This window comes from Rhinolophus hipposideros (genome assembly GCF_964194185.1).
Source record: "Rhinolophus hipposideros genome assembly, chromosome: 8".
In the NCBI taxonomy this organism is placed as follows: domain Eukaryota; kingdom Metazoa; phylum Chordata; class Mammalia; order Chiroptera; family Rhinolophidae; genus Rhinolophus; species Rhinolophus hipposideros.
In genome coordinates this window covers 65,227,433-65,241,001 of record NC_138054.1, presented here as the reverse complement: position 1 = coordinate 65,241,001, position 13,569 = coordinate 65,227,433, and the positions used below count along the sequence as shown (strand labels likewise).

General features: G+C 47.3%; 1 protein-coding gene across 4 annotated transcripts; it reads right to left on the bottom strand.

Annotated features, from left to right (window-relative positions):
• Window positions 1–2,646: 2,646 nt before the first annotated feature.
• On the bottom strand, window positions 2,647–13,551 carry MED8 (mediator complex subunit 8). Of its 4 annotated transcripts, none has more exons than XM_081057938.1 (8): window positions 13,497–13,551; window positions 12,033–12,151; window positions 11,211–11,355; window positions 10,776–10,916; window positions 10,497–10,578; window positions 9,888–10,136; window positions 8,992–9,052; window positions 2,647–2,964 (listed from the first exon to the last, which is right to left on the bottom strand). In XM_081057938.1, the coding sequence occupies exons 1-8, from the start codon at window positions 13,500–13,502 to the stop codon at window positions 2,793–2,795; spliced, it is 975 nt and encodes a 324-aa protein (XP_080914064.1). In that variant the 5' UTR covers window positions 13,503–13,551; the 3' UTR covers window positions 2,647–2,792. The 4 variants fall into 4 exon arrangements, with proteins under 4 accessions (XP_080914064.1, XP_080914063.1, XP_080914066.1 ...); XM_081057937.1 differs by lacking the exon at window positions 13,497–13,551 and adding an exon at window positions 13,362–13,476; XM_081057940.1 differs by lacking the exon at window positions 2,647–2,964 and adding an exon at window positions 7,842–8,483.
• Window positions 13,552–13,569: the final 18 nt, after the last annotated feature.

Genomic DNA, 13,569 nt, shown 5'->3' with positions numbered 1-13,569 from the left:
TATTGGGGGTATCCCAGAAGATTTTTAAGAAAGTGGTTGGTATGGTCCCCATTGTTCTTTACAAAGACAAACTTGGCGACAGTAAGCTATATTGTCAAGAGGAAAAAGAGGGAGACCAACTGAGAGACCAGCTCAGAGGCACAGGTGTAATGCAGTGAAGGCCTGACCTAGAGCAATGAGAGTGAGAAGAAGAAGGGATAGAACAGAAAGAGGACGCAGAACTGACTGCAAAGTTAAGCAGGTAAAGCAGGATGAAGGAAAGGAATACAGTTTTGACATCCTAAGTTCAAGGTAAGACATTCAGCAGGCAATTTGAGACACAGTACTGTAAGTTTAGGAAAAAGGATGGGGCTCAAAAAAAAAACACAAGGATTTTCTATACAGAAGAAACCATACAAAGTGGACCATGGTAGCTCTAGTTTGGGTTGTAGTCATACACTTTCCCATTCCCCTGCTTTCATCTCCTCTAAGGAATTCCTGCCCCACCCCACCTGTCCATTAATCATGGTAGTCTGATGGCACAGAATCCAGGCAAGAACAATTAGAGTTCTTCCACAGGTGAGCTAACTGCTCAAAAGTAGAGAAATGCAGAGGCAGCTGGATGGCTCAGGTGGTTAGAGTGCGAGCTCTGAACAGCAGGGTTGCCCGTTCGATTCCCACATGGGCCAGTGAGCTGCACCCTCCACAACTAGATTGAAAACAACGAGCTGCCGCTGAGCTTCCAGAGAGGCAGCCGGATGGCTCAGCTGGTTAGCGCACGAGCTCTTAACAAACAAGGTTGCCCGTTCAATTCCCCCATGGGATGGTGGGCTGTGCCCCCTGCAACTAAAGATTGAAACAGCAGCTGGACTTGGAGCTGAGCTGCGCGCTCCACAACTAGATTGAAGGACAATGGCTTGACTTGGAGCTGATGAGCCCTGGAGAAACACACTGTTCCCCGATAAAATTTTAAAAAATAAGAGTATAGAAATGCAGAGTTTAGACAACATTGGAGCCCCTGAGCCCGCCTAGAGCCAGTCACTTTTCACTCCATGTCTGCATAATACAAATCAACTGGGTACCCTGTTTTTGGTTACGCTAGTTTAATTGTAACGTGTTGCAATCAAAACAGTCTATATACCATTCAATAGAAATGAGATTGCTCAGGGGAGTAGAGGAAGAGGGAAATAGTAGTTAGCATTTGAGGGCTGACTATATGCCTGAAGAGTCTCATACACCTTTCTAAGAAGCTTGGACTTTTGTCCTGTAGAAAATTAAGATTTAAATTTATTTTAAATATGCTCAGTTGAATGTAGCCTTTGAGGTCAATGCTATCTATAATCCTATATTACAGAGGTGGAAACAAATGCTTGAAAGTGAAGTAACTTGCCTAAGGCCACACAATAGATAAGTGTCCTGGTCAGGATTTGAACTTGTAAGTAAATAAACTGCAATGGCATTACACGTACTATAATGGAGGTGTGTAGAAGGTACAGGAGAGGTATAATTCAAGAATGGTCATGTACAGGAGAGGAGCTAGTACAAACTTTACAGGACTAGGTAACACCTGAACTGGAAGCATGAGTTGTTCAATGGGTGAACAAGGGGGTTGGAGCAGGACAAAGAGGGCAGACATTCCAAGTAGAGGGTAGAGCACGTGCAAGCCATGGAGGTGTGAAACAGCACCTGAGCCCCAGGTATTTCTTCATGGCTATAGGTGAGAGTAGTTATAGTTTAGTGGGAAGAAGTGGAGTTTGCCTTGACAGAACAAGGCCTCAAGGACTGGTGGTAAGTGTGAAGGGAAGAGAGGCATGCGTGGAGCTCTGGTTTGTGATACCCAGTGAATTATACACAGCCACCCATGAAGGCCTGAGCCCCGACCTAGTAAGGACAATCAAGGAGAGAACTGATCACAGCTGCACGGAGAGATCTATGAGTGGTGCAGGCCCCCTTTCGGGACAGAATGTAGGCAGACTAGGGAACCGAGTATTTAGCTGCTTTGGACTTGGAACAGATACAGTATTGGAGGGATGAAAAAGAGCATTTCAGGTGAGGGAGCTTGTCATTTGATCTCAAATGAAAAGCACACAATTTAATAGACCAAACTGGGCTTTAATGGAAGAGTATAGGTGACGACTAAGTGGGAGAAAGAAAATTCACAAAATTAGATTCAAAAGTGACTTGTCATATCAAGCAAGATGGTGTAAACATGTTTCAGTGCCTAGGAACTAAGCAGACACTATGGGGGATGAAATGGGCACAAAGGGTGTTTCCTGCGGCCAAGCTCCTGATATGTGAGCATCGACAAGCTGCAGAGGCAGGAAGCGGTTACCTCCTTAGAGATATTGATCAATCACTGATTTAAGCAACAATTACTGAGAGGAGCATTCTAGACACTACCTTGAAGATAGGTAATATTTGTTGCGCTTCTACTATCGTCAGACACTATTCTAAGCACTTAGTGTATTAATCTATTTAAACTTCACAATAATCCTATGAAGTAGCCATTATTATCATCATCCGCAAGGAGGATGGTAATCTGAGGCACAAAGAAGTAAATAACTTGCCTAAAGGCACATGGCAAGTGGCACAGCTCGGACTTGAACCCAGGCAGTCTGACACTAGAACCTGCTCTTTTAACTCAAACGCTACCTTATACTATCTCTCTAATGTCAACTAAGTAATAATAAGAAGAAGAACAGTGACCATTTCTAGTGTTTCTGATGGGCCGGATGCTGCAGTATGCCAGACACACACATTATCTTACCAAGGATCACACAACTCTCAGGTGGAAGGACACTGGGATCCAAATTCTAACAGTTTAGGGTGCTTGAACTTGGGGGACAACAAAGGGCAGCAAGAGCTAGTTTGTACAAAGTACAAATGTGGAGCATAAAAGAGGAGGTGACTGACCTTACCTGGCGGGAGTGGCACTGAGATGAGAACAGACTGGAAACCTTCCCAGAGGAGTGACTCGTGAGCTGACTTTTGAAGGATGATTGGGTGTTCATCAAACAGAATGATGGGGCAAAGTGTTCCAAGCAGAGGGACCAGTGGGAATAAAGGAATGGAGGCCTGTTACATTCAGGAAACTTCAAGCAGTTTGTACAGCTTGGGAATAGATTGGGTGGCAGGACAACATAGAAGTCAGGTGAAGAAATCAGGGGGCTAGATCACACAGACTCTTATTTGCCTTTCCAGGAAATTTGAGCTGTTTTTCAAGCTTTTCTAGTGAAGTAATGTAATGGCAAAACAACAACAACAACAAAGGGAAAGAAAAAAGTAAATAAATATTCCCAGGGAATCCGGTGACTTCAGACTGCAGCCATGCACCACGTAACAAAGTCTTGGTCGATGACAGACTGTGTGTACAATGATGGTCCCATAAGATTAAAATGGAGCCGAAAAGTTCCTATCGCCTAGTGATGTCGTAGCTGTCATAATGTCGTAGTGCAATGCATTACTCAAATGTTTGTGGTGGTACTGGTGTACAGTGTTTACAAAATCTACAGCTGTGCGGTGTCCTAAGCTTTCACTTTCACTCACCACTCATCCATTGACTCAGCAAGTCCCACTTCTGCAGGCTGCGTTCATGGTAAATGCTCTGTGCAAGTGTACCATTTTTTATCTTTTATACTGTATTTTTACTGTGTCTTTCCTGTGTTTATATACACAAATACTTACCATCGTGTTACAATTGCCTACCATATTTAGTACAGTAACATGTTATGTAGTTTTGCAGTCTAGGAGCAAAAGGCTGTACCATACAGTCCAGCTGTGTAGAGGGCTGTACCATCTAGGTTTGTGTAAGTGCACTCTATGATGTTTACACAACAAAATCACCTAATGACACATTTCTTAGAATATATCCTTGTCATTAAGCAATGCATGTCTATAGTAGAAATTCTTTGAAGTCTATTTTCTCTCAATAATGCATGAATGATAATTTTGCATTCTCTATTTTAAATTATTTACTCTCAAGTAAAATGGATGGTCCAGGATGATTTTATCCTCTCAGTATGCCCGGTACTGCCCCTACCAACCTGCCAGGTACGTGAACCTGTTTGAGAAACATGGGAACTGTCAAAGGGATTTTAATGAAGGGAGTAACGTAGTCAGGCCTGAAATTCAGAAAGAGCTATGTGGCAGCCATGTGGAGGATGAGTTGGAGTGGGCAAGGCTGGACACAGGGAGTCTGAATAATATTTCCAGGGTGAGAGGCCCAGGCCCTAAACTGCAGGGCAGAATGGATGGATATTGGGAAAAGAGAATTGACAGAATTTGGTATCTGATTGGGTATGGTGGCTGGGGACGTGGAGGAGAAAGAGTTTAGAGTGGCTTCCATAGACCTGGCTTGGGTCACACCGACGAAAACTCGAAAAGAAACAGGGTTGGAGGGAAGGATGATTGGATTTAGAGCTGTGGTACCTGTGGATCATACGAGTAGAGATGCCCAAAAGTCATCTGCAGCTCAGCAAAAGAGGTCTAGACTGAAAGTAAAACTGAGTCATGTACCTAAAAGTGGTGATCACAGACAGCAGGAAGAATTGGAAGAAAAGAGGGTTCAAGACAGTCCTGGAAAGTGACAACATTCAAGAAGCAAGCAGAGGGACATAAGGCCAAACACTACAGAGAAGGAATGGTCACAGAAATAGGAGCCATTCCTTCTCCTATTGAGGGGGAAATTGAGAAGGAAATGGTCAGCACCGTTAAACACTGTGGAGATCAAATAAGACGAGGATTGAAAAAAAACACCTGGATTTAGCCATTAGGTTAATGACAGAGTAGTTCTAGAGGAATGGTAGAAGGAGAAGCCCATTGCAGGTGGAAGAGTGAATGGGACTCTTCTGGAAGACACAGTGATTGCAGACTCTTTATTTCAAGAGCATGGCTGTGAGTCAATGATTGGGGGTGTGGGGTCAAGAAAGATTAACATAGAAGAGACACTAAAAGGGCAACAACCAGGGCCATGAAAATGAGGGAAGCCCAGATAAATTAGTAAAAAGAACAAAGATGGTCTCCATGTGGGGTGTGGGCAAGAGAAGAATAATCAAAATGACCACCAACTAGGGAAATTTGCGTGAGAGGAGGGAAGGGAGTGGAATGGCAGAGGGAAAGTAGGAAGGGGAGTAGCCAGGGCTCTTTAGATTGATTCAGCAGGGAAGGTTCTCATCACATGGAAGAAGCATAATTTACTGCTTGTACTGGAGGAGTCTCTCTGCACATATATCTTACGCAAGGGAGAGAGAGGGATGCCTGAGAGTGGAAAAGTGACGTCTAATATACAATACATGTATCTCTGTGGTAACTTACCACCTCTTAGATGACTTTTCATTACAGAACTAGTGCAAGCTAGAAAACAATTTTAGGGTGGTGCTCTAGAAGGGTGTTGGCATGCTAAGTTGCAGGTGACACAGAGGGAACTTTAAGAACAGTCTGTAGGGGTTCGAGGGATTTGGGGACTGATCTAGGAAAAAATTGGCCTATTTTATATCACACAGTCATACAGTGAGGAAAAGAAAAAAGAATCGTTGGTGGAGACTTTGGAGCTAGGAAGGATCACTGGGATCACCCAGGTGGATAAACGGAGGCCCAGGGAAGTCAGGCGCCTTGTCCGTGATGCACTTGTGAAAGATGCCATGTCCAAATGGTAGGTGACACGCTGAGAGCGTGTGAACCCATCAAGAGACCACAATAGGGGTCTAGGAGCTGCCACAGTGACACACAGGAGCTCAAGAACAAGAGAGCGGTTAAAGGGAAGGAGAGAGGAAGTTTGCCTTGTGGGACAGAACACATGTTGAAGTGATGGGGTGCTATGGCCCTGTCAGATGGAGGGTCTGCCTTCTGTTCCAATTAGAAAGCCCCATCTACAGGGTGGCAAATCCCTTCCAAATGTTAGCCCCTGTGTGTTCAAGGCTGTCAAGCCAGAGCCACATCAAGCCTCCAGTTAGGCACGGCGAACCCTCAGGACTGAACCAAAAAAGGGACCAAAGCCTCTGGCCCTACTCCTAGCCTGTCGCTAAACTTCAATCGGCTATCCTCCCCAGTCTGAAGCAAATGGAAGAAAATATACATCCTTTAGTAGTTTCTCTAGACAGTAATCAGAAGTTGACCCAGGGTGGGCATTGGAAGGATTCAGCCTCCGTCCTGCCTGGTGCTGGGATCAGCTCACACGGCTCCTATGTCCACAGGACACAGAGAATACATTGTCCATAAGGAGGATTATTCTGTACAAGAAGCTCAGACAAAGGGAGAGGTTGTTCCCAGCTGCCTGGGGGAGGTAAGAAGGGGGTGGGAAAAGGGACCAGCCTTGCACTAGGGCATTCCTGCCGAGTTCAGCTTCTTTTCTCCAGCAACAGGACAGGAGGTGGGCAATACACCCCCCTCCAGCTCAGTCCTAATGCCAGGACCCATTATTGAGTTGGAAGGAGCATTTAGCTACAACCTATCTATCTTGGCTGTTTCCCAAGAAAGTACAAAGTTAACTGAAGTTAAGTTAGCTAGGTAGGAAAACAAGACACCAGAAAGAGAAAATGGGGCAACTGTGGCAATGAGCAAAGGGAGGTTCAACAATAACATCCCAATCCTGGCCTCGGGGCAGAGCTGGAGAGGGAAAGGTGCTAGGCAATGGGTGTCATGCAGACACTGATTCAGTAAGCTGCCGCCTTCAGCAGGATGAACTCTGTAGCAAGATCTCGAGATTTCACAGCTGCTGCTTCCTTCTCCATCCAAGACATAAACCTGGAAGGCAACAGCCTAATCTCGTCCTTCAGGGGCCCCAAGAGTAGGAGAAAGCAGTTCCCAGGTAAAACAGAGCAGTCAGAAACGGAAGACCATTACCAGAGCGGGGCAAGCAAGCTATCTTTTGCAAATCCTAAATCTGAGCAAGTAAGCAGGTCACGTCTTCTTCAACAAAGGAAACTCCATAATATTGTCTTCTGAGGGAAAGAGAGTTAGGGATGGGAGATACATACTCTCCACTGAGGTGATTACTGGGTTGTGTGTTCCAGAGGATTTGGGGGTGGAGGGTGGGCTTGGAAAGGACAGCATGTGCTCCCAGAGTAAAGAATATAGATGTGAGTGCCTGCAGAATAAGCAGTGTTTGCTTACGGGCACAAGATGTAAGGGAGGTCCTACACTGGGGCAAGAGGACATTTCCGTTCCTGGAGGACAAGGAATCCATTTCAAATAATATGGTGGGAATGAAATCAGTATTAACCTTGGACAACCAAGAAACCTGGGTGTGGTGCCTTTTAAGAGGAAGGCATCTTTTGGTGGAATAAAGAACAGCAGTTGCTAAGAGATGCTCCAGAGATTTTAGCAAAGCACCCTAGGCAATATGACAGCTTTGACATCACCAGTAGGAAGGGACCTGATCAGAAGATAAAGAACACCTGAATGAACTGACAGCAGTGCAGCAGAACCGCTGAAATGGGGGAAAGGTCTGGCATTGCCTCAGAGCTGATGACAGGACTCCCGGGGCTATTGTGCACTATGGTCACTGTGCTTTCTGGGTACCACTGCATGTCCTGACAGAACAGAAATGGATGTGACATCTCAGACCACTCTTCCCGTCCTTTACTGCCACAGTCTGGCAGAATTCTGCCTGGCACTGAACAAATGCCAGAGTACTAGCGTGTGACGAAAGAGAACAGAAACAAAGCAGCTGGAAGGGGTGAGCAGGTTGTCCTCATACCTCTCAGGACTTTTAGATCACAGCTAATCCAAGATAAGACAACTTTTTATGGAGAGCAAATTAGAACTGCCTTGGAGCAACCTTGACAGTCTCTGATACATGATCTCTGACCCCTATAGAGCTCTCTCATAAACTGCTGTGAGATAAGCCTGACACAACGACCATCAAAATTTCAATAACTTTATTCAGAGAAACCCTTTGGTCCACTTCTGCTGACTCAACCCCTGCCCTCACCCACAACGGAATGCTGAGAGAGGCCGCTTAGGCTGGAGACCCAAACTCACTCTGCTCTTAAGCGTTATACAAGCAGGCAGAGTACTGACAGCTGCCCCTTCCCACCATCGATCTGGCACTTATTTGAGCCACAGGCTCTGTGGACTGGAGGAAAGCCGTCCTGGCTGGAGTCCAGGAACTAGGCATATGGGGAGGATAACTAAACCCTGATGAAAGATGGTGTGAGGTGAAATCCCCCTCGCCCTCCAACATAAGAAAAATGAGTCCAGGGAAGGGGCTTTTTCATATGCTAAGAAAAACCTTTTCCCACACAGTCCTGCCTGACAGAGCCACTTCCTGAGAAGCCCCCACCTACTGGATCTTCGACAGCTTCCTCCATCTGTACAGGGTGGGGGAAAGGACAGGAGGCTTTGTGACTGTTTCCCAGGAAAGAGCTGGATTGGCTTCTCAGAGGATGGAGAGCAGAGCAGGCCCAAGCTTCACCAGGGTTACAGGTAGACAGTTTATCTTAGCCCAAAAGCCTCGTCGCCCACAGTGTGGAGAGATGGCCAGGATGGAACCTGGGCAGGAGGGCCTGCAGAGAGTGTGCCTGTCAGGACACAGAGGCTGCCATAGTTTCTGGCAGCACAAAATAAGCACAGGGTTTCAAACAGAACAGAGTGGTCCATGATCTTGTGTCCATCCACTCACCACTGACATGCAGCGGTATCAGATGAGGGTCAGTTCTGGATCGAAGATTAAGGAGGACAGCGGGGAGAAGTGGCTGTAGAAACTATCATTTATTGAATACCCATTACTTCATATACTGTGCTAAGTGTTTTACATTCATTTTCTTATTTCAATCCTCACAAAAACCTTATGAAGTAGGTATCAACATCATTTACAAATAAGAAAACAGGCTCAGAAAAACCAGGTCACTTGCCCAAGGTCACACAGCTCGTCAGTGGAGAGCTGGGGTTTGTCTGTGGCTGAAAGCCCATGTTTTTTATTGTACCCATCTAGGTCAGCTTTGGGCAAAAGGCAATTTCACTGCCCGCCTCTGCCAAGAGCACCTGGGAGTGGAGGGTGCCGGCCACACTCACCGCTGGTAGGGATGCATTGAAGCTGACTTGATGTTGGTTTTTATTCCACTTGGCATTTTCCCTAAAAGGAACATGAAGGAAGACACCTGAAGCATGGTAAGAGTGGCACAATAAATCAGAAATGTGGTCTTCTGCCACCCCTCCATCATCTAAGAATCTCTGTGGCATCTGCCCCTGGGTGACAAAGATCAGTGATGTGGTTCCTCACCAGCTCTCTCCCTAAAGGTGTCAAGGAAGAAAGGACTGATGGGTGGGGGGTAGGTTGGGGGAAGGGTACCGGGAAGGTCAGTCTCCTGCTCATCTATTCCAGGATAAGACAGCAAAACCTGTGTGACCCCCATTTATTGTCACAGGTAAAAGAATATGTTCTCTCTTATTTTAATTGTCCCTTTCCCTACACAGCTTGGAAGAAAATATTTCTTCTAGCTATTTGCATCTGAACTCCTCCAGACTATTCTCATCATTACTAAAAGTGAGCAGGAGACAGGATACAAAGAAAAGGATACAGGTAGCACTGGGAAACTTGCCTGCTTGTCAATTTCCAACCCACCTACCACATAGTTTTAATTAAAGTCTGACCATTGGTTTCTCTAAGAAAAGACTCGGACAACACACCTACTATCCAGAGTAAATAGGACAGAAGGGTAGCTGAGACAGAGGTCTGCGATGGGGGTGGAAGGCCAAAGCAGTTTCTGCAATTCAAAATTGTTGCTCATTCTCTGGTGTTTGTTAAGAGTCTCAAATGAGATTTTACCCCTAAAAATCGTTTTCTGGGTCACAGTCTAAGAGAACAGGAGAAATTCTCCAGCTCTGGGGATGCTGGAGGCTCAGACAATTCAGCTTATTCCCCCTTCCCTGCTTAAGGTCTGCCACCATCTCAATCCCCGCCACCTTACCTGGTTGACCTGCTTGGGCCATTTGTACCCCACTGAGCATTGACTGCTGCTGGTTTGGAGCTCCTGTCATCTGCACCTGCTGTAATCCTGAGGCTCCTGCAAGGATTGTCCCAGTTCCTGGCTGGCCTGTCTGGCCAGGTCCACTGCTGCCTGAAGGTCTCCAATTAGACAGCCCTTTCCCAAAGGCAACAGCTGCCACCAAAGCATTGGTGTCTGCAGGGTTAAAGGTCTGCTTGTTCGGCCGGAGACCTGAAGAAAAAGGTAGGTAAGGACCCTGAGGTATGCCTCTGGCACTGGACTGAACCTAGCAGCAGGAAGAGTAGTCTGAGTACCAGGGCTTGCAGTTCTTACATCAGCAGCATCTAGGCTCCCTGGCAGCCCAGAGGAAGAGCCAGAGGACCCTCACAACTAGCTCAGGATTCTCCATTTTCATTTTGCCCATTTTCTCCACCTGCTCCAGGGCTGGTCTTAAATACAAAAGGCTAACAGAATGGATGTAACCCTTTTCTGAGCAGTTCATTCTTACATCTTTCTTACCAAAACCACTATTCCTATAACACCGATCTTATCCTTCTTTCCTTCTCCACTTTGCCACCGATCCCTCCGTACCTCCACTCTCTGATTCTCGTTCCTCTTTGCTGATTTTCTCTAGAAGGTTTGAGCACATTTTATTCAAGCTCTGGATCTGCTTCTGTAACACACATAAATTGGTTCAGAGATTAGGGCAAGCAAGAAATTATGTGGGGAACTTTTTTCCTTGTGCTCTTCTAGGGGCAACTTACGTGTAACCAACTATACATCCCTACCAGACAGCAATGGTAACGCCTAGCTTCTCATGACGGGACTCGGGGAATGGGGGACGGCAGCAGGACAGTGACTCAGTCCAACCTGAGCTGCATCAGCACCAATGCGGGCAGCATCTGTTGTCAGTTGTTTCTCTTGCTCTTCAACTTCAGGGTCAGGCTTGGTTCTCAGATGGTCGGGGACCACCTCATGGCTGAAAACAGGCACGCGTCCTTCAGTCTGCCGCTGTAAAATACAGATTTTATTGATCCTTCTAGGCACTCCAAGAAGATTCAGTTTGGCCTGACATATAGTTCTTGCCACAGGCAAACCGTGCATTTTCAGGGAAAACACAGCTTAAGACTTACAATATTTAGCTTCCTAGGACACCGAAATGCAGCCGTCACTTTTTATTGCCACACGCTTTTTATTGCCACACACTACGCCACATTCAGAACTTCCAGAATAACCAACCAACAATTGTGCTCTAGGTCATCAAAGAATTTAATTTCCCAAGTTGCAGCCTTCTCCTCCTCTTACCATGAGATCTTCATCACGGTCTGGGGACAACACCAGTGGAATGATGACCTGGTTACGGAACAGTGGTGTCTTTTCATGCTTCAAGACCTTGTTCAGAGTGTTCAACTGTCCAGACAGCAAGGCAAAGCTGTCCAGGACAGAGGGCCTGGTGGTGGTAAGAAGGTGTCAGAATGCTCCAAGTAGCCTCGAAGGGGGTCTTTCAGATTAGGAATACTTGGACTTACCCCAAAAAGACAGCCCATGGCTGGACTGGGTGGGAACCAGACTGGCTTACAGGGATTGTGGGGTTAGGAAAGAGGGGCACGCTTTCAGTTTCTGACACAGATGGAGAAAAAAGGCAGCTCATTATTTGAATGGGGTGAGGACAGTGGCAAAATAGGAGCCATGGCTACACTGTTACCACTGAAAATTCAGAAACTGAGTAAAAGCCTCCTTTCTGGCCTGGAAATAGGATCAACACTTCCAGAAGAGGTTGTACCTAAAGGACTCAGCAACACCTGTGGTAAAAGATCCAGTATGACCACTGCATGCCTACTGCAGTGGGAGGACACACGGAGGGAGGACTTCTTCCCAGAGAAGTCAAAGGGCGAGAATCAAAAGCCAGGAAGAACCTAGGTTGGGAAACTGGGCATTTCTCTACTTCCTTGCCATGGAGGCCCTAAGCTAAACTTCATTTGTTAAACGTTGGGAAAGCCAGCTCTTTCCAAATCAAAAGATGTTTGCAAATTGATAAATGGTTACATCACTGGAGATGTCCCATCCGCCAGGAGGCCTGCCCTGCCACCCATGGAGTCTTCCCCAGATCGCCCTGGCAACCCTTACCAGGTCAGCCGGTCATACTCGTTTTCCAGCTTGTAAATGAAACTCCCCAGTGAGTTCTTTAGATCGGCTACTTGACTCAGCAGTGCATCTAACGATGCCTCCAGCTGCTTCTCCTCCCTCTGCACCAATAGGAACATGTTGGTTATCCCAATGGGTGTAAATACGACACACACAGAAGAAGGCTGGAAAGCCAGGGTGACAGGTGTGCAACACTAGTCAAGTGACATAGGATCTCACCGGCATACGAGAGCCACGTTGTTTTCTACCTGTGGTATTTGGGTTACGGAGAGCCGTCAACCCTTAGACCTTTCAACCCATTCACCTGACCTCAATTCCTCCTACCGACTGACTCTTTCTCTCGTCTCCTCCTAATCCATGCCTGTTTTTTCTCTGGATTAGGTACACTCTATGCTCTCTCATTGAGAAATTTTCACCAGACCTAACACCTGGGTTCCTTATCTTTTGTGTCCCCCTGCAGCATACGTACTCCGCTGCCCTAGAACCTGCCTGGTGAGCCCGGCGGCTCTTGTCAATGGCACACAAGCTCTGGGAACTCTACCTACACACGCAAGGTTCTCAGCGTAGGGCCTTGCACCACACACACACACACACACACACTCACTCACTCTTCATTTGCCCTCAGCATTTGCTGTTTCAACCTCCTCCTCACGAAATTAACCTGCACTCGTTTTACCTGTGCCAGTATTCTTGTGCCCCTTTCACAAACTTAATCAACCTATACACGCTGACTGACCGACTACCAGGCGTAAGAAACTAAACGACAAATGACAAACAGAAAAAAGGCATACGTCCTAAGCACTAGACAGTTGTAAATGCCGGGGGGGGGGGTCTGCAAAGCCATTCCTGTCCGTCTACGGTCTCCAGTTTTGCCTCATTCCTTCACCCTTAACAACCCCAGGCACAGGCTGGGAACGCGTCCTGCAGACACGCCAAGGTGTAGGGCAGGGCCCTTGGTCCTGGACTCTACCCACGGCCTCAGATTCATTAACTTAGCTGTTGGCCACCGCGGCCCCACCATCCCGGCACCCCTCGGGCTTCTCTCCAACTACCGATGCCCTCTGACGTCTGCATCCCGCAGCTCGCAGCCCGGGCCGGGTCCTGAGCCAGTCGGCCCCTTTCCTGAGCTGCCTTCCTTGGATTGCATCTCAGCCTTCCCCAATCACAACCTGATCCTTCCCCACACGCCAGCACTCAGTCAGAGCTGCCTTCTCCCTCCCGACGTAGCCGCAGTCTCTGTCTCCTGTCAGCGGGGCTCCCAACCCATCTCTCAGCTCCGCCTCTCCCTCTCCAGTAGGCCTCGTCCCTCACCCCACTGTCCCCAGCCATCAGCCGCGGGCTCTGCCCCTTCCTCTCAGCCCCAACTCCATGTCTCTTCGGCTTGCTCCCTCTCGGCCCCGTTACTCGAACTTAGCTGGCGATCAGCAGTCCCGGCCGGGCTCTCACCTGCATAGCGGCGGCAGTAGCGGCCGCAACGACCTCCTCTACCGGTTTCCAAGTCGGCGAGTCACTGTGACAG

Bases quoted from the DNA above. Each gene is read 5' to 3' on its own strand.
- MED8 (XM_081057937.1), bottom strand. The intron at 10,137-10,496 runs GTACGGAGGGAT...CTTTTTCTTCAG, and splicing joins ACGAGAATCAGAGAGTGGAG to GTCTCCGGCCGAACAAGCAG. The intron at 9,053-9,887 runs GTAAGGTGGCGG...TGTTCCTTTTAG, and splicing joins GGCCCAAGCAGGTCAACCAG to GGAAAATGCCAAGTGGAATA.